We start from the raw sequence: 25855 nt of genomic DNA, 5'->3' as shown, positions 1-25855 counted from the left end.
TCTATAGAAAGCTTCTATGTAAATTCAAGTGGATTAGAAACCTGTGCATGGTGATGTGACAGACATGCAGGTGCACAAGCCGTTATTATCACAGAAAGTAATAGGGGATTTGTGATAATAATGTCTCGTGCACATGCATGTCCATCACATCACCATGGACAGGTTTCTAATCCACTACATAGAAGCTTTCTATAGAAAGACAGCAAGCAGAGATCTAGAAAACCATGAGGAATTCCTACAGAAAGTATATTGAAAAATTGTATACCTTTTCACTACACAAACAATATCAAATATTTGCTGGACAACAAGTGGACAACCCCTTTAAGGGGTATCTACCACGAGGCTGAATGACTGTATGCAAATGAGCCTGAGGGGCTCCAGGCTTCATAGGTGTTAAGGACCCTGGAGCCCCTCAGGCTCATTTGCATACTGTCCTTCAGCCTGGTGGTAGATGTCCTTTAAGTTTTCATTGAGCCAAATGTGATTGAAAAGCAATGCTACCTCAACATGCGATCATAGCGGAAGCCTTTGGAATGTGTCTCAAAGCAAAATCAAAATGCACAGGGGCACATTTAGAAACCTGGTCCCTGTGTGATCCCTGATCCGAAATGTCCGACGAGGATGAAGTTTTCCGGGATTCACTAACAGTGTGCGCCCGATATCCTGCATCTGTCGCTTCCCCGATCAGGTCCATCGGAGTTCACCTTCTTCTTCCCGGTGCATGTAAGTGCTTGGATTGCGACACAATTTTAAATGTTAAATCCCATGCGTTGTCCGAATCCGTCGGATCGTCTGTTGGCCCACCCCCGATTTGTGTTGCATGAAAGCCGGAGCAATTGCGACACAATCCGATCATGTATGACGCAATCCCCGCACGATCCTCAAAGACGTCGGGAAACCCAACGAAAATGCGGCCGCGGGACCTTCGTAAATCAGCCCCACTGTGTGAGGGCGGCTTAAAAATACCAATAGTAAATAAGGATGTGGGGAAAATAAACATGTTCTAAAACAACTTTCATATGCAGGGGCCTAAGGTGCATTCAATTCATTTTAGCGCATGCATTTCAAAGCGCAATTCAACAGCTGAAGAGAGATGTGCCTAACTAAATAGCTGTTAACATTTGCATTTATAAAACGCAATTATTAATGCATGTGTTAATATGTATGTTAACATTGCATTAGCAATCACGTTCACTGACATATTGTTATATCATTAGTTAACATTGTGTTAACATTAGCGTTCTGTATACACAAATGTTAACATCAGTTTAATTAGGAAACTATAGCTGTTGCATTGTGGTTTGAAACATACGCGTTAAACACCACATGTGAATGTAGGTCAACAGGGATGGGCTAAGCATAATATGCGTTTCCACTGGATCAAACACTTTTTTTTTAGTGGAAAGGCATGTGATTGGGCCAAACCTTTTTAAGGATGCGGTTACATGCTGCACTTGCATTGTGTTTGAGAGAGCAGTCACATGTGCTGCTAGCGCTGCATTTACAAACACAGCACAAGTGCATGGGGTGAGCCTCGGCCCAATCATATACACTCACCGGCCACTTTATTAGGTACACCATGCTAGTAACGGGTTGGACCCCCTTTTGCCTTCAGAACTGCCTCAATTCTTCGTGGCATAGATTCAACAAAGTGCTGGAAGCATTCCTCAGAGATTTTGGTCCATATTGACATGATGGCATCACACAGTTGCCGCAGATTTGTCGGCTGCACATCCATGATGCAAATCTCCTGTTCCACCACATCCCAAAGTTGCTCTATTGGATTGAGATCTGGTGACTGTGGAGGCCATTTGAGTACAGTGAAGTCATTGAAGTCAAATCGAGACTCATCAGACCAGGCAACGTTTTTCCAATCTTCTACTGTCCAATTTCGATGAGCTTGTGCAAATTGTAGCCTCAGTTTCCTGTTCTTAGCTGAAAGGAGTGGCACCCGGTGTGGTCTTCTGCTGCTGTAGCCCATCTGCCTCAAAGTTTGACGTACTGTGCGATCGGACATGCTCTTCTGCCTACCTTGGTTGTAACGGGTGGCGATTTGAGTCACTGTTGCCTTTCTATCAGCTCGAACCAGTCTGCCCATTCTCCTCTGACCTCTGGCATCAATAAGGCATATCCGCCCACAGAACTGCCGCTCACTGGATGTTTTTTCTTTTTCGGACCATTCTCTGTAAACCCTAGAGATGGTTGTGCGTGAAAATCCCAGTAGATCAGCAGTTTCTGAAATACTCAGACCAGCCCTTCTGGCACCAACAACCATGCCACGTTCAAAGGCACTCAAATCACCTTTCTTCCCCATACTGATGCTCGGTTTGAACTGCAGGAGATTGTCTTGACCATGTCTACATGCCTAAATGCACTGAGTTGCCGCCATGTGATTGGCAAATTAGAAATTAAGTGTTAATGAGCAGTTGGACAGGTGTACCTAATAAAGTGGCCGGTGAGTGTATATGTTTCCAGTGAAACACACCAATCACATGCACTTCACTGGAAACGAACATGCAATCAGGCCGAGGCTCACCCCTGTGCGCTAGCAGCACAGGTGACCGCACCCTAAACAATGCAAGTTACCTGGTGCTGGTTACTGGTTTCTGTGATCAGGGGTAGTGGGTAGCGGGTTTTTACCTAGCTTTATTGAGGCCGCGGTAGTCAATACACAGATGGAAGGAGCCATCCTTCTTAGCCACAACAAAGAATTCAGCAACAGCAGTAGAAGAGGATTTGCGGATGAACCCCTTCTGCAGATTCTCTTTGATATAGGCCGATTTAGCCACAAGGCGGCAAGACTGGCACTCAGGACCCCAGGGAAGAACCTCCCCAGTCTGCCAATAGGACGGAGGATGTGGCTTGGGGAAGCACAAAGAAAGACAGTCTCTCCATATGCAAGGCACCAACTTGCAGGCATAGCAGTTTGGTGCGATACTGGACCGGTTCCCAGAGGATCTGCCCACTGATGGGCTTCTCCAGATGAACCACAGGAAAACAATGACGGGAGAACAGAGCAGCATCCACAAAATTCCCTGTAGCACCGGAGTCCAGCAAGGCCGAGGCTTGAACCAGATTACTGGTTCCAAAGCTGAGCAGAACTGGAAGATGCAGGTATGGAGAAGCTTTGCTCTTGCCAAGGGATGCTCCTCCAAGGAAGCCTAGGTGTGAATGACTTCCTGGACGCTGAGGACGCACTGGACATGACTGGAGGAAGTGTCCCGGGCTGGTACAGTAGATGCAGAGATCCTCCCGTCTGCATTTGGAGTGCTCATGGGGTGTTAGCCGGGTTTTATACACCTGCATAGGCTTCTCAGTAGCAGAGGTAGGAGACGGGAGAGATGATCCCTGGTAGACCGGAACCTGACGGGAAAAATGTCGGACACTGGGTTGTGCATGTTCAGTTACCACTTCTGTTGCCATTAGTTCAATATGCAAGGAGCACTGTGTAATAAAGTCTCTGCACAACTTCACCTCCCAATCTTATTTGGAAGGCATAGAGAGCCTCAGCCTAAGTTCTGAGGAAGGTAGACAAACCGGGCTAGCAGGTGGAACCAAAGGAATTTGATGTGGCTGCTGGGATGTCAATAGCTGCTGTAGAATGGCAGTGGCTTGTCTGAGCTGCTGACCTTGTACGGCAATCCACTGGGACTGCTGGGCCACGATGGTGGTGAGATCAGCCAGTACAGGTAGCGGAACCTTGGCGGGATCCATGGCCGGATATTACTGTCAGGATTCAGCGGTAGTGGACCACTGCGAGTGATTCCGTATGCCGACACCTGGTAGCAGAGTCTAAGTGGTACCTGGTTTCACCAGAGCCTGCCACAAAGCAGGTTCGATTTGCTGCGGGACTTGCTGCGGCAGGGTACCTCCAGGTTGCGCCACAGGCGCAACTTTGCCTGCGGTGGTGGCCAAGGCGAAGTACAGAAACGTAAGGCAGGTTTGTGGTCGGGGACAGGCTTCTAAAGGAAGTATAACCCAAATAAGTTATGTCCTATAGAGGAGTACGGGTAGCTTCCCCCCAATCTAACTTATCACACCCTAAAAAGTAGGGGAACTTACAAAATATTTTTTTATAAAAATCTCTTCATTTTATTTCATCAGCAACAAAACATACGTCTAGCCATTTATTTCAACTTTAAAATGATCCCAAGGTAGATTGGGGCTCAGGCAGCCCAGCTATAGCAATATAATTAAAACTGAACCTTTATTATGGAAAGAAAAGTTTATCCAAACGATGGGAATGACAACATATGATACTGTAATGTAATGTAAGGTATTTCTGACTTGCTATAGCTGGGCTGCCTGAGCCCCAATCTACCTTGGGATCATTTTAAAGTTGAAATAAATGGCTAAACATATGTTTTATTGCTGATGAAATAAAATGAAGAGAGTTCTAAAGGAAGTAGTACACACCGTTGTAGGAAATCTTCAGTTTCTGGACAATTTGTCATATTGAAAGGCCTTCATGTCTAGGAACAAGAAAAGACTGTCAAATTTAATATTAAAGTTCTTTTTTCTGGCCAAAGGAAGGTCAGTTTTATATCTTCTCTAATCAGCCAAATTGTGATATGTATGTTCAAGTATGTGCTAGCATACTTGAACAAGGGGTTTCAAGGGTTTTCTAAACATCCATTAGCCTTCTGACACAGTTAGAAAACACAATGTACCATTAAACCACTGGAATGGTGGTTGTTGGAAAAGGGCCTATATACACCTATGTAGATATCACATTAAAATCCAGACATTTGAGGCTGGAATAGTCACCACATTAACAATGTATAGGGTGTATGTATGATTCATTTAATGTTAGCTTCATTGAAAGAAAATGTGCTTTTCTTTCAAAAATAAGGACATTTCTAAGTGTCCCCAAACTTTTGAGCGCTAGTGTATCCGAAACTTACAGAACCATTAGTGCACCAGTCCACCAAACCAAGCTTTATGTGTATAAAAGATATATGGAAGACCACCTGGTGCAAAAAAGAACCTAAAGTACTCATATACACATACTGGGGCTCATTTACTAAGGGTCCAATTCGTTGGGTTTCCCAAATATTTCCAATTTGTTCCGAATTGCCCCGGGACTTTGGCGCATCGGCGCCGGCTTTCACGTGACAGAAATTGGGGCCGTGGCCATCGGAAAACCTGTCGGATTTGGAAAAAACTTGGAATTAAAAAAAAAATTACAAGAATACAAGTCACAAGAATAGCACTCACATTCACCGGGACGAGGAAGGTGAACTCTGGCGGACTTAAGCGCAGCACCAACACCGTCTGGATATTGGGCGCACGACCTTAGTGAATCCCAACAACCTCTGGATCAACGTTGGACAACGCACCGTGGGATCGCGAATGGACCGGGTAAGTAAATGAGCCCCACTGTGTGAAACAAGATTCTCTTGTGAGGAAACCAAGATTGAACATTTTTTGTAGCATTAATCAAAAATCTACTTTACTAAAAATCTACTTTTAATTATACTTTAATTCAGATTAGGTAAATGTGAATGATATTCTGTGATACTTATCACAGAGTAGGGAGATCAGATGCAACACAAAAGATGCCTGCAAACCATGTGGAGAGCGAGATTATTGATAGTGTTTTACTCAGTAAGTAAAAATCTGTGTGGAGGCATGATACGAGAGAAACTCAGAGTAAACAGGTAATGTAGCAGAAACATTTTTTAATTAACATGTATCTGAAGAATAATTACTTTACAATTAATGTTAAAATTACTTGTGACTGGAATTGCTCTATAATTGGAGAAGCCAGGCTAATTACAAGGGATTGATTGCTGTTAATAAGCTGCACAAGCTTCTACACAATGTGAACAAACTTCAGTGGGAATTCTATGAATATTATTAGCATTTTTGAGAAAATAAAATGGATATTACTATACAGTACAAAAACCTCCCATTAAAACCATGTCAAAATTGGGCACATATAGTTACATCTCTGAGCATATTGAGTTTGTTTACTGAAGCCACATGCTCATAATCTGTTGGTCTTCTATAGTTGTAGACAATATGTTTTGCGTGTCTGTTTATTTCCAACACCTTTAGCTGTTTTCATTTTGTTTACTTCATTTTCTATAAGCAAATTTTTAAATGTCATTCATCATGGTTAAATCATTTTCTTCTTAAAAGGGAAAAATCTTGGGAGCTTAAAATTTACGTGTCATGAATTCACATACAACTTTACGTGCTTGATATTTATTATGTATGTGCAAATGTCTACACTAAGCTGATAAATCCCAAGACACAACCACATGCTTCAATTTCCTTTTGGGTATTTTCATTCTTTAGAGACAAGGAAATGTTTAGATCTGTTTGTATGTCTATAATGGGTTGCAAAACCATTCACAAAACCTTGTACTTTTTTACTATTTTATGTGCAATTTGTGAAGTCTGAAGAAAATGATACCTGCTTTTTGAAATAAAAAAAATAATAAAAAGTATGGTGTGCATATTTATTCCGTCCCCTGTAGTCTGATTTCACTAAATAAAATTGTGTATGTCCAATTCCAATTTCCTTTAGATATTATTAAATGAAGTAAATCTATACATAGCAATCTGTAAATACAATACATAGCAATTTGCTAATATAGTTTGAGAATAAATATTAAATATTTGAATTTTCTTTGTATGGTTTTATATACAATTTTATCTTTGGGTTAACATGGGCTTTTGTTAAATTAACCATTGAAAATACAATTTTTATACTGATGACCTTTGCTTGGGATAATTCGCCATTTTTAGATTGGGTGTCTAAAACTATCTCTGTTCACTATATAGAATTGGTGATAAGGACCTGAAATTGTGTTCCCATATAAGTGAATTGAAGTATAGTTGCAATACCCCAACAATGTCACTATAAAGTAGATACAGATTCCAGCTAATGGCTGAATTCTGAAATATCGTCCAGTTCTTGAACCAAAATGGGCACTGACACTCCATACTCCAGCAACATCAAAAATCTAAACTTCATGGAAAATGAAATAATAATAAAAATCAGATATAGCAATACAGATTTCAGGAGTCTTCGGTGGGTGGGGGGAGTCCTTTATCTTAATTTTTATCTTATGTTCTCTTATATTTGTATCTTTTTTTCAGAGATTTGTGCAAAAATTTTAAACTTGTCACAGTCTGCTTTATCCTTAGAATCCAGGTGTTGATTTGGAATTTGTATCTTTTGTGTTACTTTAAAAAAAACAAAACCAACCAACAAAAAAAAGTGTCTGACATTTCCTGATTAAAGCAAAATGATTCCCATTGTCTTACTAAACTAGTAAACTAGGGCTAGTTCGCTCAAACAGTGGCTATGCTAATTCCTTTAATGCTGTAATAATAAAGAAATGCTAATAATATCCATCCTTTTCTGACACAAAAGGTTTTTTGGTCACTCAATTTTGGCGCAACTTGTGAACTTTTCGCAAATTTTTTTTTTTGGCACAATTTGTGTTCTATTACCACCTCATGAATGTGGGTCATTTTAGACCCTTTTTGGTTGTGTGAAATAAATCATAAATGCTTCCCCAAGTCATCATGATATATGTCATATATTAAGCACTTGCATATACTATGATGACTATAGTGGACTTAAATGCTCGGTTTGGTCTTGACTTCTAAACAAATTACATTGAATTACTGTGCAGTAATTTCTTTCTTCCAAACAGGCGGATTAAAAGGAGCTACAATCGTGGATGCTTTGGATACCCTATACATAATGGATTTGAAGGAAGAGTTTGAAGATGCATCAAAATGGGTAGAGGATAGCCTAGATCTTAATGTGGTAAGCTGAAAAACCTTAACCATTAGGCCAAGAATACACACATTACAAAAATAGAACATAATAAGCAGTGTGCTGGCTCCATCAAGCTTAAAGGACATCTACCACCAGAATCAAGAATTGCAAACCAAGCACACTAACATCCAGGTGTGTGCCCCCTTTGACAGGATCTGCTAATCTTTTAGCTTCTTATGTCCTGATTTTTTAAAAAAAAGGCTTTTAAAATTATGCAAATAAGACTGAGGGACTTCTTAGATGTTAATGGAGCCTGGAGACCCTCGGGCTCATTTGTATAATCTTTAAAGCAAAAATCTTTAAAAACAAGGGCATATGAAGTTTAAAGGAAACCTACCACTATGGATCTAAGGTAAATCCGGTGGTAGGTGCATCTAACGTATGTAAGGATAGATGTTTTTAGGGCTATTCCTTTACTCCCCTCTATCTTTTCTAATCTTTAATCAGGGTAATATGCAAATTTTCTAAAGAGGCTGCTGGGGCATGGAGCAGCCGGAGCTTAGGCTACAGGGCTATCCATACATACATTAGATGCACCTACCACCGAATCTACCTTAATAGGTAGATCCGTAGTGGTAGGCTTCCTTTGAAGAAGAGCAGATTCTGTCAGAGGGGATGTCAGTGTACTTGGTTTACACTACTTCATCCTGGTGGTAGATGTCCTTTAAATCAAGTCATGCCATTCCCTGGCTCAGCTGGTGAATAAATTATTAAAGTTTAAAAATTAAAGAATAGGTTAAAGCAAATATTCAAGAAAAAATTTAGTTATTCTTGAACATCTCAGTGTAAGACAATGAAACACATTCTCTGCCTGCTGTTATATTTGCGGTGCATACCTAAAATATAATTTATAACTTGCTGAGCCTAACCAACAAAGTGAAGTACTGTCTGCCTCTAGATGGAATTACTCTGATAAACTCTTTGAGAATGGTAGATGATGTAGCAATATAAAATGTAAGTGTTCTTGTCCCATAATGGGTTATATTTTTTGTTCCATTAGAATGGAGAGGCTTCATTGTTTGAAGTTAACATCCGTTACATAGGAGGGTTACTCTCTGCTTACTACCTGTCAGGAAAAGAGGTAAGAAAATTAAAAAAAATGTAATATTATATAGTATATTTTAATAGTAAGATCTTCTTAAGTAAGTATACATGATACTTTTTTGTATAAAACAGTACCACTCTTGCCAATGATTGATTTTTTTTTGTATTGCAGCTCAGTACCATTTAATTGAACCTAATACCCCTGCCCCCTCTTCTCCTCATTCACCAGGACTAATATTTCAGAATCCCTTCTAGCTTTGTAAAAATGTGAAAAGTCATAGAATATGGCTGTACATGAATGTGTGATGCTAGTTAGTGAACTTATCAAATCTTTATGAAAGTAATAGAGTGCCACAGCTTAATAAAATAAATGTAATAAGAACGCATAGCAAAAAGGTGAAGGTTGCAGTAGAATTATTATACAGTACATTGAGACCTCTTTTTGGCATAAATGCCAATAAAATGAAACAGGCTATTGAGTCTTGTATAATTCTTATAAATTCCTGCAAGGCTTAACCCAAATATATAATTTGGTATAATGAGACATGGATAGTGAGACAGTCCAGTGTTCATACAGGAGTCATGTTTATGTTCTCATTCTTCATGGCTAAAACGTCTTGCCCAGGTATTTAAAGAGGACCTGTCACCTCTAAAAACTGCACTAGTAAGCAGCTCCTAGTGCTACAGCAGATTCAGCAGTATTACACTGCTAGCGTGGAGGCTGGATTAGGGGTGTCAGCGCGGCAGTCACTGCCGGCCTTGTACCGGCCCCTCATGCATACGCCTGACCGCTTATAGTGCAATTTTTAGAGGTGACAGGTCCTCTTTAAGAAGTGTTTGCACTGCTATTGTGTTGCACGCGACCCTTTTTTGGCGTGGCAGGGAGTGTGCTGTGGGACAATCCGGACCAAACGCTGTATTTAACTTTCAAATTGTGTCGCACGTCCTATGTTAAAGATGCACCACAAAAAAGATGGTAACTGTCGGACCTGTATGGGGAAGCGACACATTCATGATTTCTGGCACATGATCTTAGTGAATAGATATAGAATTATAGACGGACAATGCACTTTCACTGAAAGCGAGTGACTTGGTAAGTAAATGTGCCCCATAGCGTGAACACAGCCTATGGCCGTGTTCACCAGATATGCTTGAAATCCATTTTGAAATGCATTTTAAGTGCATTTGGAGTACCTCCTATCAAACATCCATGTCTTTAGACACGCTTTTGTAAGAAAGTTATTAGTACTTACTGAAGGCAAGGATTTAGGTCTAAACACATAGGTGAGGAAATTCTCCAGATCTGCTTAAATTGCACTTCAAAATGCAATTCAAGTACATTGTGTGAACGTGGACTTAGGGTCCAGCATTAGGCAGGAACACTTATAAAAAGCAATCAGTGCCTCTGACAGCTCCCTCTCATATTGTGGACCCAATATCTTCCCTTCATATTGTGGCTCCATTCATCTCCTATTCATATTGTGGACCCAATATCTTCCCTTCATATTGTGGCTCCATTCATCTCCTCTTCATACTGTGGCTCCCATCATCTCCCTCACATATTGTGGATCCTCTCATCTCTTCCTCAATTTTGGCCCCTCTCATCTCCCTCTCGTATTGTGGCCCTTCTTAATCCCCATCATATTGTGGCCCCTCTCATCTTGCCCATTATTGTGTCCACTCATTTCCCCCTCATATTGCTGCCCCTCTCTTCTCTCCGCTTATAATGTGACCCCTCTCATCTCCCATCAAATTGTTGTCCTCTCATGTTCCCCTCATACTGTAACCCTTCTGCTCATGTTATGCCATCCCCATATCCTTCATATTGTGCCAACCATCATGTGGGCCCCTTTAATCCTCTTTTCATTGTTTCAGTGTAATTAAACATAACAAGTACTTACCTCTACCCATTCCCAGGAGCTCTCCTCTTCCTTCTTCCTCTGCTGCTGCTATTTGCAGTGATGCCAGCAGACAGGTTGATGTCATCATATTGTGCCTGCTGACCTCTGCTTAATATAGCTGCAGCAGGGCGATACAATGATGGTGATACATCAAACAGACAGCTACAGGCTCTATATGATGCATTATCATCACATTCAACTCTATGTGCATGTGGAGAGCGCAGATAAAGGTGATGTCCTAGGGGTGGTGTAAACAGGTAGTGGGGTGGGGGCAACTGGTCATAGGTGGTGGGGCCAAAATGCATCAGGGCCAACTCATTTTACCAGTACAATAATGGGCCACTATGACCCTGCATATAAGAATGAAATATTTATCAAACATCTCAGGGGTATCGCCTTAGCAGACTCCAATTCTCAAACTGTAGATCATATCCAGCAAATTATCAATTATGTAAAACATGTTTCTGTTTTACATGCTAAAGGGAATATGAAGACACTTGTGTGATAATCTCTGTTCCACATTGGTGAAGAATTTTATAAAATAAAGGATATTAATTCTGGTAAATGTTGTATGTAAATGTGGGATTGTTGTATGCAGAGGTGAAAGTTAAAGCTCCAATGCAAAATCTATATTAGGCCTCCCAATTACCATGAGTATTATAATACTGGTGTCTGCTCAAGGGCACCCTCAGGCACCAGGATCTGGACTTGGCTGTTCTATCTATAGTGTCATGAAAATATGTATATGCATCATATAAATGTTAACTGAAATATGCATTTAATAAATGTGAAATTGTAGCGTTCAAGTGTATAATCAATTGGAGGAATTCTGTTCATTTAACTCTTTCATTAATGAAGATAATAAAAAAGCAAATACAATTCAATTGAGTTAGGCCTTATTCACACGACTGTGTTGTGTTTGTGTTCCGCAAATAACAGGGCATGTGTGGTGTGGGAGCGTTGCTTTGGTCCAACCTATACAACAATATACTGTACAAATAGCGCTTATATAGGTAATCATACAGTACATGGCACACTGTTCATTTTATAGTGGAAACTAGAGTGTTAGGTCTTCACTAAAGTGGGTTTTTTAATCAGAGAACTAAATGTCTTTCTGAACCCTTTCTGAAAACAAAATGTTGTGTTTGGTTTCAGGTTTTCCGGGAAAAAGCAATTGCTCTTGGGAAGAAACTGTTACCAGCATTTAGTACTCCCACTGGTATTCCTCGTGGTATTATCAACCTTGGAAAGTAAGCAAAATTTTTCTGAATGCTTGCGTTCAGCCCCATATTAACCATATACATATCTTGACATTCAGAGCATAAATATTTAGCACATGATGGCAAATGCACCTCGAAGATAACTTCAGACTGTTCTTACTGGGATGTCATCCTTGATTTATGTTATTATTTATTTTGCTGGATAAGGAAGAGAATTCAGTGAAGATGAGCAAGTGGCTTCACTGGATGACAGCTACAATGAGAACAAATTGGAAACAAATAATGTCAGGGTCACTTGAACAATTTATTTTCATTTAGAAAATAGACAACAGGTCAGGGTTATAGTTACATAAAAATCATCACACACATACAAAAGAAAAATATTGTAACTCCTGCTAAGGACTTATATAGTAACAAGCTGATAAGGTGTCATATGGGAGGTGATGAGGGTTTGGGTTTAGATTTGGTTTCTTAATTATTTACTTTTTTTAAATAGCGATATTTGGAAATATATATCATATGTAGATAAAGAAATGATCATTTTGGAAAATTAGAACTAGGTAAACCCCCCCAAAAAGACTAGAAGTCTAACTTATAGTTTGCATTGGTATGCCTTGACCACACCAACAATAAGGAAACCTTTGATAGAGATGTACGTTCAGCATTCTAATTCATAAATATATAGCTACTTAAACCCAAATGTGGGCAAGTTTCTGCAGAGACCAGGTATAAAGTTAGGTGTACATTTAAAATATACACCCACACATACGATATTCTCAGTGTTTTGTCAGTAATCTCCATTCCAAGTTATGCTGAAACAGTAAACTGTAGGAGGATGCTAGTGACAATACTCTAAATACAATAATAGCTTTGAACATAATGTCATTCCTCTAGCTTTTTACTTTAAAGGAATCAAAAATACAGGGTACTTTTAGAATAGACCATCTGTTTGATGCATTACTAAGCATCCATGTATGTTTAATGAGTATTCTGCCATTGACAATCCATGCAAATATCAGTGCCATGTGCATGACAATATCTTTATTCCTTCTAATCTGCATTAAGCATAATAATCTAGATGTAGAAATTACTTATTTACTTATAATGTGGGTTCATTTTACAGGTTATATATAGAATGAATCCACCCAGCCCCCATTTTCCTAAAACACATTGGGGCTTATTTACTAAGGGTCCCGCGGCCACATTTCCGTCGGGTTTTCCGGGATCGTGTCGCTGGGACAGGGATTTAGAAGGGAATTGTGTCGTATGCGATCGGATTTTGGCGCATTGGTGCCGGCTTTCATGTAACAGAAATCGGGGGGCAGGCTGATTCGGGCTGATTCAGACTGATTCGGACTGAGTGCGGAATTTAATTTTAAAATTGTGCTGCAAGCCATGCACTTACATGCACCGGGAAGAAGATGGTGAACTCCGGCGAACCTGAGAGGGGAGCGACACATGCAGGATATTGGGCGCATGATGTAAGTGAATCGCAGCAGAGTTCATTCTCTTCGGACACTCCAGATCGGGGAACGCGCAAGACCGGGTAAGTAAATGTGCCCCATTGTCCTAAATAAGTCATGTGATGTTCAAAAACAATTATAATATAGAACATGTTCTATTTGTTTATGGGTATAGGAATCTGACCCATCTTCATCAGGGCCATATTTGCCATTAAACACTTAAAGGTCTGTGTCTAGGGCATTGAGTTAAGGAGGGGTGTTCCCATTTATTTATTTTTATTTTAGACCTGTCCATGTATTGCTATAGCCTAAAAAGTCTTTAGAAGTGTGGTAAGAAGGGTGTTATATTGTATAGAAACATAGGGTAGTGGTAGTCTATAGTGGGGACAGAGAAGTTAATCGTGTATTGGAGGGCACAGGATTGTGATAATAGATGTAAGTGGATGCATAGTAAAGTCATAGTATAAAAGACTGGGAACAAAAGTTGTAATTCTAATATAGATAATATATTTTTATAGTATACTTTTATTTTTTATCCTTTGTTAACACTGGCCAAATTATGAGTATAAATGTGCCCTTACTGGGGCATGTCCAGACTCAAAACAGCTCATGTGCCTATGGCCTGGTCTTTATGGACCTGATTTAACTATGGAAGGAAATTAGTCCATGACAAAAATAATGTTAAAAGATAATGTTAACATTACTATTGCCATATGCCAAGTCCATAAGTGGTGACATAGTATACTATACTTTTTTGTACTGCAAAGATTATTGTGGTAAACATTTTCCATAGTGCATATGGGATATGAAAAAAACAGCTTAAACCAAGCACGAGTAAAGCCTTACTTTGTAAATATGTTGCTTTACTTAGCTTTTAGTTATACAGTTATACTGAGCTTCAGCCTCTATTAAGCTTATGGACAGATTCCAGTGATGAATTCTTTAAGCATTCCTTCTAACTCTTGTCAGCATGGAGCTCGCAAGTGATATATTTTATGCTCTTTATACCAAACAGAGTACATTAATCAATACAGAGAAAACTATGTGTCCACCTGAGCTATAGGAATTTTCAGATCTGTGAATGCAGCTCAAGAGTACTGCAGATGAGATACAGTATGTAATATACATTGTCACTTGTATGAGTATTTGCATATAATGTTAAAACCTGATTCTAGTTTTTTTATCTCTTGTTACTCTTTGACTTATGTTATGTTTTAAAACCATTTTAGTGGTTTAAATTGGAGCTGGGGATGGGCCTCCGCTGGGAGTAGCATTTTAGCTGAATTTGGAACCTTACACCTGGAGTTTTTGAAGCTGAGTGAATTGTCTGGAGATCCAGTATTTACTGAGAAGGTAAAAACTAACACCATTGCATGTTTTGTTTCAAAAATGTGTCCCAAAATCATAACTGCATCCATCGGCAACATAAATTTAAATAATCGCAGAACACATTTTTATTACTTAGTTTTTACATAATGTGAAAAAAAATTAAATTTTGTTCATTTATCTTCTGTAGGTGAACACTATCAGGAGAATATTGAAGAAAATGGAAAAACCTCATGGATTGTATCCCAATTATTTCAGTCCTGTCAGTGGTAGCTGGGTCCAACGTACGTACAGAAAAACAATATAAGCCCCTCTAATTCACAGAGAAGGTCAATTAAGTCTGAAATATGTGCTTATACTTTGTTACAAATAGAACAATAAGGTGGTAGCACTAAAGAAATGTAAAGAATGTTTCCAATTTGACAATAGGCATATAGAGGGAATAACATAAGCCCTATAGAAAAAGCTTTTAATCCAACAACATATATATATATATATATATAATATATACAACATATATATAATAATAATGTATATACAATATGTATAATATTTATATAATTACAGTGTTGTGGTTTTATCTAATACATAATATTATTGTGAATACCTGAATGTGAAAACCCTCTTTCACTTGAAACACCAATGCACCACAGTTGTACTTTTGAGATAATATTTATGGTGGGCTTCACATAACCATGTATCAACATTTCATTGGAAATGGCATTGTATAATACTACTGTGTATAGCATTTGTATGCAGCTTCTTACTCTAGAACTACATGTAATGATCTTGAACTAGCTAAGGTGGTTTGTTCGTGTCCTTTCCTGCCAGCCCTGATGGCACATGCACTTCTGGTCCCACATTTGAAAGCAGTGTTTTTAAAGGAAATCGTTACCCAAGATTGTTATCTAGATTTTTACTAGATACTGAAAATAAACATTTTTTTCAAATTAGTTTGTGCCTAGAGCAAAGAGAATTTATCTTTTAACAATCTCTTAACTTTACAATTTTTTTCATTACACTATTTTTTTGGATTCCAATGGTTGGCAGGTGTTATCATAAAGGCATGATAGATGTGTGCAAAACTGGAGTATTCCACATAGACCAAGGGTACGGACTCGAATTTGCCACATTTTAGTTGCTTCTTTTACAGGAACCTAGGTGTTAAGTGCTTTTGAGTCCCAGTGATCAGCATTTCAATGGTTATTTCATATCTTGTGGATAGAGTATAAGTTTCTTTAATGGGACATGGGACATGTTGATTACCCTATTAATATAAGTGCTTTGGTTGAGAAGGGGACATAGACAGGAGGACATGTGCGACCTTCTAAAAGCTTCAGACTTGCCCTTTCATAATTCAGTGTGCCGATGACCATAAAGATTGGAGAAACTGTTTAATTATGAATCAATCAAACAAACAACAATGCTGAGTGAAATCTGGAAGGTAACAGCCACTTGGCATGGATGTTTAACGGAAATATTTGCATGTGCACAAATGAAATGTCAGATTAATTTTCTTATCATCCATCCTGGACAAATTGTGTGCCGCTTCTCCTTCTATAGATCATGTGTCTCTTGGAGGACTTGGTGACAGCTTCTATGAATACTTAATCAAGTCTTGGCTGATGTCAGCTAAACAAGATAATGAAGGAAAGGGCATGTACTACGAGGCTGTAGAGGTAGGAAACATGTGTTTTGTTTTGTCTTGTTTTGGCAGTAATGTACATTCTGATATTTAGATGTATGCAGATGACACATGAGCTTAATATGTATATCTAGTGGGTGTGATCCACTCGCTAGGCTTCACATATGCGATCAGAAGCAAAGGAGTAAGAGATAGAAGTGCTGTCTGGAAATCCAATCACAACACATTTTAGGTGGTATATATTTTAAAACACTGTATCAATAGATTAGATTCACATGGAAACAGAAATAAAATCAATCATGAAAATAATCCCAGCAAATAAAAATAGGATTAAAGGGATTTCCGTGATTTTATAGGCTGCCAATAAGTTAATGATGGGGGACTGATCAGCAAAAAGCTGATTTGGTAAGATATTGATGGCATACTTTACCCTATTAACACTGTTGTTTTCACTCTCTGACTGGAGAGTAATATCTTTAGATTAATGGTCAGCTACGACATTGAACCATTGTGAAGACTGGTTAAAAGGTCTCTAGCATCATAAAAAAACTTTGCATAAACCAAGAGTACAAGTAAAATCAACTTTGTTTTACATGCTTCTAAGTCTATAGTCAATGGCAGTACTAAAGCAGACAGTAAACAAAATGGATAATAAATAAATAGTAACAAAAAAATCTTAATTGATATAGCACCATCATATTTTATAGCACTGTACAAATGATTGGATAGAGAGTACTGGGGCTTATTCACTCAGGGTCGTGGATCGCACTTCCGTCGGACTGTTTGCCGTTTCTGGGATTTGCGCAGGTTTGACAGGTATTTAACAGGTGTCTGCGCTGGGATTGTGCTGCACACGATCGGATTGTGGCGGAGGTGCGCTGGCTTCCATGCAACAGAAATCAGGTGGCGTACCATCAGACAATCTGACTGATTCAGACTGAGCGCAGGATTTAAGATTCAAATTGTGTCGCAAGACAATGCACTTACATGCACCAGGAAGAAGAAGGTGAACTCCAGCGGACCTGAGCGGGGAAGCGACACATGCAGGGTATCGGGCACACAATCTTAGTGAATCACTGCAGAGTACATTATCGTTGGACAATGCCCTTTCTGTGAACTCCATGGAACAGGAAAGTAAATGTGCCCCAATGAGTTCAGCAATCATAGATAAAGTTAATCTCTGCTGCTGATTTCATTAGTCAAAGAATAAAACTCCAAAAGTGTGGGCTACACCTTATTTATATATAAGACTTAACTTTTATATTATTTGTTTTAAAATATAAATGATCAAACATGTTAATGCTAGATAACCAGCTGAACCACCGTCCCAGCTGCAGACTAATCTTGTCTCTGTGGAGACACCTCACAAAAGGATGATGGACAAACACATTACACCAGCTCTAGACAATCATTAAAACAAGGCCGCATTTGGGGGACTTACTGGTTCTTTATGCAATCAGTGCTTAGGTGTTGGTCCAATGAGGTCTGCTTGATTCAAATTCGGTATCTGTGTTACATTCACACCTGGGGTCAGCATCGATAGGCTTCAAGGTTTAGAAGGTGGTAGAGGTGGGGGGGAGGGAGTGGAGACATGTGGGTTGGAGTAAATCAATTGCAAGGGTATGCCTATGTTGAGCTGTGCTTGTATAGTAGCTATAATAGGACCACCATATATCCCTATTACACCCTGTATATAAATCACCATTAATCTTATAGTTAATCCTAACCTTTGTTGTTGGTATTCAAAAGCTGCAACGGTAGGAATGCAGGCCCCGCTTGCATGAGCTTACAATGTGTAAGGAAGAAAGGATGACACAAGAGTTAAAACTGTTTGGATAATGGTCCATCCACCCATTCTTTTTTCTTTTGTGGGTAAATCTCTTTTATGGAAAACAGTGCAAATTAAGAACAGCTGTACATACAGTTTGCATCAAATAACACATGATAAAGTTCTATAAAAGCAGTAAGGTGGATACAAAAAAGCACATTATAATATTTCAGCAAAATGCTAATTTATACTGAAAAGAGCGTAACACAATGTAAACACTGAAGAAACACGGGGCACACATAAGGAAAGATACAAAAGGGGAAAATGGGAGCGTCTAGTGTATTACACAATTATCTACTGCAACAATCCATGAAGTTATGGCTGCAGATTCACAGAACATGATCCATTTGGACCAAAGATAGTGTTAAGCATCATAAAAATAATTTTCAAAAGCTATGCGTTCTTACATTCTCATCAGATGGTTGAGCCACTCTGCAAACACCAACTTGGAAGGAGGTAGATCTCCAGTGGCGATGAACTACTTTACTAGCTGCACCCAAGCAGAGAGGCATCAACAACATACACTGCAGGGAAAAACCTGTGTACCACCTTAGGGCATCCATACCACCTAGATAAAATCTTAGAATTCCGTTCCTGGCACCCCCAAGACACTTAGGACTTATGAGTCAAGGTAAAGATCTTAACCATCTCTAGTTCCGTAAATGATTTGTTAAGATAGATTGCACATTTATTTAGGTAAGTGGAGTGAGGACTTCAATGACCTATTGATGACATACTGATCTAAGCTTACTGAAAATTAAATAAGCATTAAAATAAATTAAATAATTCTTCATAAGGCTGTCACCAGCCGGTATCTATATGTTTAGAATTTACTTTATAGTGTTGGGTTACTAGAATAAGGACAGTAAAGTGATGAGGGACATCATAGGAGGGACGGGTAACAGTAGGGGTTAGTTTAGAAATATAAGATGAGGATAAGGCCCCCATCAAAAGAATATACCAATTCTCCTGATGTCCCATATAGTCAATGTTTACTAGGTGTCTTGATGCCTCAACAAATATTGGCTGGTGTGTAATTGAGGATGTTAAGCTTACTTACATGCTGTTCAGGAGGGTCTAAGATATAATAACAGAAAGTCAACCAAAATAACCAGACATTACTGTGACAAAATGAAGTAGCCATTGCTGAGGTCCAAAAGAAAGATGCATAAAGGGAGTAGAAAAATGTGTATGTTCATGTTCAGCTTAGGGAGTACAATTAAGATACCTTCATTGAGGAATACCACAATTTGACCACCGACAGTATTTTGTAAGCATATGAACTTCAGTATTATGAGTAATGCATCTTATCCTACTGTATTGACATTTTAAATGAAAATTGCCCGTAAAAATAGGAGAAAGAATAAAACTACTACCTAGCATTTAGCTTTATATTTATGATCCAATAGTTAATGCTAAGGATACAGTGTTTTACTGCTTTGTATAAAATGTGATTACAGCTAATGGATTATACTTTGTGTTGTTAAAGAGCTGATTCTACAGTTTGCAAACTAGTGACTGCTGAACATTGAATTTAGTATTTATATTCAATCTTCTGCATTTGTGTAAATTGTGGAACATTAAAATTATGCCTTTCATTTAATCTGGACATTATCACCATAGTAACTAACTACTGGCTGCTTTTTTGGCATACATACATATGCAAATAGGTACAATGCAAGTACAGAACAACAAAAGATTTTTGTAAAATGCATTTATAGTACTATTTTTTATACTCTAAGATCTGGTAATAGCTCATGTTATATTATAAGTGGTAGGAATATAATTGGAGACATGTGCAATGGTAAACTGGAGTTGTCTTGGATTGCATGTTTTACTATTGGATGTAACTAGATCATTAGACTTTCCTTATATATTAGTAAAACTATATTGCAGAGTTAGTTCTTTGTGTAGTACTTGACTCATATGATGGGGCTTAGTTCAGGATGATACTTTGAAGAGCTAACTTTTCAATTCATTTGATTCCAACAAGAGGTACTGAACTCATTGGTTACTGAAGAAGGCACAATGCTTGGCAATTAACAGTACAATTATGTACAAGGCTTGTTGGTTCCAGACTCTTTTAAAGAGTTTAATGTTTTTTCACTGAGCAGTCTTTCACAAAGGGCAGATAGTATAATGACTTAGTCTCTCGGTAAAACAAAACATTGATGATGGTCTGAGAGCATAGAGTTATAAAAGGATCCTGCACTATTTCAGTGGTCCAGGGGCACACTTGGTCAAGGCATTTCTTTGTACAGGACAACTGGATGTCCAGATGGCTGGATACAGCTTTCTGTCAGTCTCACAAAGTCACAGATACACCAGACACTTGCTTAACCCTTTACAGTTAAGCAATTCACAAAGTTTTTTCATTTATAAATTATTAAAATTGGGGGAGTGGCTTAGCCAGCAATTTGAGCGGACGGACCGCGCTACAGCTCCTGCAGCAGATCCTGCTTTAATCCTCCTTGCTCGCTCCTTGGCTCACAAAAGTACCTGAAAACCCTCCGATCGGGTCCCCAGACATCCTCAGCATACCTACAGATGGCCACGTGAGTCTCTCAGCCCCCACACCCCAGACATCGGTTGCTGCGACAGAGAGCAATGCCCCACCATCCCCACCCTACAACAGTTCGCTGCCCTGCAAGTCCTAAATGACACACTAAAGGATCTTTTTTTCTGCAAAATCACACTGTGGCTCAGCTTTGTTAACTATGAATACCCACTTTAGAGGGCTAAAAGAAGATGTGACAATTATCCACCATGATATCCGCAAAGTTAATCCCAGAATACATGCGGTGGAAGACAGAGTGAGTGAATTAGAGGATAATATACCCCCAGTAAATCGGGAAGACCTCGTTATCGGGGGCCAAAAGATTGCCAAGGCACATTGATGGTGTGGTGAGGCATGGCAGCCCTTCCACACCTTGACTGTGTATAATAGAAGTCAGTGGGAGCCATGAGCTAGCCACATGAACTAGCTGACAGCCCAAAATACTGTCAAATATTGATTCATATTTCTGGATTTTAGCTGCGCTAATTAAAGTCTAAAGAACTTATCTGGTTTAGGGCTGCTTCATACGAACATGTGCAACCTGTGTAAATGTGCTGTATAGTATGCAGTATGGTGGCATGATCCCACAGGCTGTACACAGCTTAGTGGATGAGAGTGCCTGCATTATATAGGCTGAACACTCACGCTAAAATTATAATAGTTAACAGAGTTCTGGCGCGGCTGTTCGGCTACCAGAGGGAACGTCCTTGACTGCACTGTGTGCAGCATGTGAGACTGTGCCATCATGCAACACGTTTACACATGCTGCATATGTTCATGTGAAACAGCCCATAGTTATATAGTTGTCATTCAGTGTAAAAGGGAGTTGCTGTGGAACAGTTTATTGTAGAGAGCTATATAAGAACATGCCCCTAGTGATACAATCCTGGTAAAATAGGTATGATAAGAGAACGCTACAGGGCTGCTACCTAACATTTGCATTGCTCTTTAAATTAATTTTTGTTACAAAAACTGCCATAAAAGGTGGTTACTGTTATAATTATTATCTTTATATACAAGGATCTACTGTAGGTCATGATTTGATGCAAAATGATGGCATTTAATGGTTAGGTCAGGGGGGCTTCAATCCCAGTATAATTCCCCACTCAATTTTCAAGTTTCACAGTTTGAAATAAATCTATAAAACTAAGTCTATAAAACGAAGTCCTCTAGATCTGGAGTATCATGCACCCACGTATAGTGCCATATATATTGAGAGGTTTAGGTCTCTAAGTACATCTGGCACACAACATGCACACTGAATAATTTTACATCAGTTCCTGCACAGTGTACAATTTTGTTATACTTTGTAATCTGTAGAATTTTTATAACCAGGAACTTGGTGTGGAGATGGCATAAGGCAATTCCTGACTGAATTTTTGAGAAATTAAAATATCAGTTCAAATGAGGAGAGAATTTATAAAACTTCTATTACTGGGTCATTTACAGATAATAAAGTAATAAATAGTGTTTAACCCAACTCCTCAAATATTGCTGAAATGTTTCATATTGATGTTGGCGGCATAAAGCAAGATTGACAACCATCCAAACAGTCCTGGACCATCCATAAAATTTTTCTAAAAAAAATTACTGAAAAAAAATGTTTTCCTGATTTTATTGAAGCCAATGGAGCCTATTTTGGTTATTGAGACTGTAATTATCATCATTTTACAGTTTGCAGTAAATGCTGCTAATGTGATCGCTTCGGAACACTGAGCTATAGACATTTGCAGGACAAATAAAGTAGTGGAGGGTGTCCATTTTAATCAATGGGCATTGATTTCTGTCCGCAAATGTCTACAGACTTTCAAAGCTGAAATGTCTTGGTTGTAGCTAATTCTGGATTATTCCCACTGTGAAATCCTGCCATTATCTCAGTAGTATACGCATGTAACAAAATAACAATCTCTAAGTCACAGCCATACAGGGTTTTATTATAACATTATATTTATATATCATAGCAACTTACTCGATAAGTATATTTATTTTGTTGGTCATAAGTAGAAATGAGTGGGTTGAAATTTTGCAACAAAATTCAGTTTAAGGACCCAGACTTTGGGGCGAACTTAGACCCAAACACAAACCCTGTTGAAGTCAACACCCAAAAATGACTTTGAATGTGTGCTAGTAAGGACAAGAGTGCTGAAAATAACAAAAAAACTAAACAAACAAAGAGAAAAATCATTACAGTTTTTAAAAATTATGCCACATTGGTTAAAGGTGTTAACACCCAGTTATTTACATAGAGGATTTACGTGGCAATGGAAAAACCAGACACCCTTTCTCAAAACATTTGAAGTTGGAGTTCTAGGAATTCAGATTTGAAAAATTTGAAGTTGACGTTCCAAGTTGCATAGGATCCATGCCTGGTTCATCCAAATAAATGGTAGGATGTCCACGTTGGTTGTAGAGAGGATCTTTTTTGTTGGTGCTGAATAAGTGCTCTGACAGCACACTAGCTGCAGGGCAGGACAGCACCTGCAAGGCATAGAGGGCAAGCTCAGGCAACGTGTCCAATTTTCTCACCCAAATTTATCAGGGAGGACACATTCATCAGTACCAGGACACCAGAATTAACTAATAATCCTCCACCATGTGATTCACATTCTGTCTTCTGGTACTACATCCCCGATCCAAGGGTGGTGGAAGTTGAGAACAAGTAAACATAGGGGGTAATTTACTAAGGGCCCGATTTGCGTTACCCGAATGTTTCCGATTTGCGCCGATTTCCCCTGAATTTCCCCGGGATTTTGGCGCATGCGATTGGATTGTGGTGCATCGGAGCCGGCATGCGTGCGACGGAAATGGGGGGCGTGGCCAAACGAAAACCCGACGGATTTGGAAAAACCGCCGCATTAAAAAAAAAAAATGTGTCGCACTTACCTTCACTCAGCCCGGCTCGGTGTATTCCAGTGCATTCCGATGCTCTTCAGCACAGCAGCGCCATCTGGTGGACGGGGGAGGAACTGCCTTAATAAATCCCGTCCGGACCCGAATCCAGCGCAGAGAACGCGCCGCTGGATTGCGAATGGGCCGGGTAAGTAAATCTACTCCATAGTGTTCCACTTTCTCACTTTGCTGTTGTTAGTGCTCCAATAGCGACTTCCTCCACCTTGTGATGACACTGAGCTCTGAATGTCTGATGGAAACTCCGGCAGTACTGCCTGCACCAAAGTGTGCATGTACTCCCTCATTTTAGCCTCACGCTCTAGTATAACCTGGTAGCATTGATCCAACAAGGTGGCCATCCAGTATTCGGCACTGTTTAGTATCACTGTTGGGTGTCAGTCTGCGGGCACTGGATCTTTTAGTGGCTCTTGAGGGCCAGGCTGTGCAGAAACAAGGACAAGCTATCTTCGGTGGATGGTGTCTCCCTGCCTCTTACTCTGCATCTCCCAAGCTACACTCCAGTTACACCCATGAGCTGCTCCAGGTGTTACTCAACTCCTGCTCATCCTCCTGCTTCCAAACTGTTCCCTGGCTGGACAGTGCAGTAGCAGACCACTGATCCGGAACCCAGAACCCACTGTGAAAGTGGACTGGCCTGTCTCCTGGTACTCCTATTCTTCCTCATTTTCCACCATTACATCTTCCATCATAGCCTGAAGAAGGGGATGGGAGAACTGATGATAGAGTCATTAGTGCTGACAATATTGGTGGAATATTGGAAGCAGTACAGCACTGAGCAAATGTCCCTCAAGGGTGGTGGTGGTGATGTGCTGCTGGTCAGAACTTTGACTCCCCCAGGCATTCTGGAGCTGGAACCCCACAACACATGGGTTGGCACAAAAATGGTACAAGGTTCTGGTCATTGCACACCACCATGCCAGGCTCGAGGTTCAGCGGCAGCAGACGTCGGTCTGCTCCTGGATCTCCACTGCTCCCTGGCAGTGCATGGTCTTTTGCCCAGACAGATGAGTTTTAGCACAACCTGATGTCCTTTGGCTTTGCTAAAAGTGATGTTTGGGTGCTGTGCTGACTGGATGAGGAAGCAGGAGAGAAGGAAGTGAAGTAAGAGGCAACTGGAGGCTTGATGTTCAGCAATCCTGGGTGAGGGCAGAATGTGAGCTAGAGCGTCTCCTGCCTTTGGAGCAGCTGCCACTACATTAACCCACTGGGCAATTAGCTGTCCCTAATAACAGCAGCTTCCTCTATACACCTAAAAAAGGCAATTGCTGATTTTTGAGAAGTGTCTGTTTATCTGTATCTACCTGAATACAGCCCGGCCATTTACAAGCATGCCCACAGAAGACATGCCTGTGACCACTAAGCTGCTACAAGCTACTTGATTGGCTCCTTGGCACATTTTTCCTGAACGCGGTCCATACAGCAGTGCTTGCTTGATCTCTTTTTTGCTGTATAGTTATCAGAAACAATGTTCCTTAAAGCTTTGCTCAAACTAGAATTTTCAGTCCTGTTTGTGCCATACTGGGGCTTATTTACTAAGGGTCCGCGGATCGCACTTTCGTCGCCGCTGTGATGGGTATTTCACTGGGGATTGTGTCGCCCGCAATCAAATTGTGGCGCACCTGCGCTGGCTTCCATGCAACAGTAATGGGAGGGGGGGCGAGCGTCGAACGATCCGACTGATTTGGACTCGGCAATGGATTTAAGATTCAATTTGTGTTGCAAGACTATGCACTTACTGTACATACACCGGGAAGAAGAAGGTGAACTCCGTCGGACCTAAGCAGGGAAACGACGCATGCAGGATATCGGGCGCATGATCTTAGCATTATGCTTGCCAAAATGCACTTACTATCACGGTCAACATTTTTACTCTTCTTTTAATTCAAATTATACTTCTAATTTTATGTGTTGAGCTATATTTTATAAATTTTTTTGTATATGTTCTGTGTTTTCTATTGTTATTAATATTTTCTAGTATTGGTCTGATGAAGGGTTATCCCGAAACGCGTTACCTATGAAACAAAACATTGTTTATCACTTATAATAAAGACGGTCCAAAACTTTTACCAAAATTCGCTTTGGTAAATTCTTGCCTGGTTACAAGCGCACCCATCCGCAATACCATACTCTTTCTCCTGCCTTACCCTTAGTGAATCGCGG

General features: G+C 39.8%; 1 protein-coding gene across 2 annotated transcripts in view; it reads left to right on the top strand.

The window, feature by feature from the left end:
* The window catches only part of MAN1C1 (mannosidase alpha class 1C member 1), a 99539-nt gene that overhangs the window by 33257 nt on the left and 40427 nt on the right, over window positions 1-25855 (top strand). For both annotated transcript variants that reach the window (XR_011853214.1, XM_072136650.1), the window contains exons 4-9: window positions 7674-7789; window positions 8802-8882; window positions 11902-11996; window positions 14659-14782; window positions 14946-15039; window positions 16319-16434. Coding sequence is in view for 1 of the 2 variants with exons in the window: in XM_072136650.1 (XP_071992751.1) it covers window positions 7674-7789; window positions 8802-8882; window positions 11902-11996; window positions 14659-14782; window positions 14946-15039; window positions 16319-16434 (626 nt within the window). In the remaining variant the exon portion in view is untranslated. The remainder of the gene's footprint in view (window positions 1-7673; window positions 7790-8801; window positions 8883-11901; window positions 11997-14658; window positions 14783-14945; window positions 15040-16318; window positions 16435-25855) is intronic.

Source organism: Engystomops pustulosus, chromosome 2, assembly GCF_040894005.1.
Source record: "Engystomops pustulosus chromosome 2, aEngPut4.maternal, whole genome shotgun sequence".
NCBI lineage: Eukaryota > Metazoa > Chordata > Amphibia > Anura > Leptodactylidae > Engystomops > Engystomops pustulosus.
This window is presented reverse-complemented; position numbering and strand designations above follow the sequence as displayed.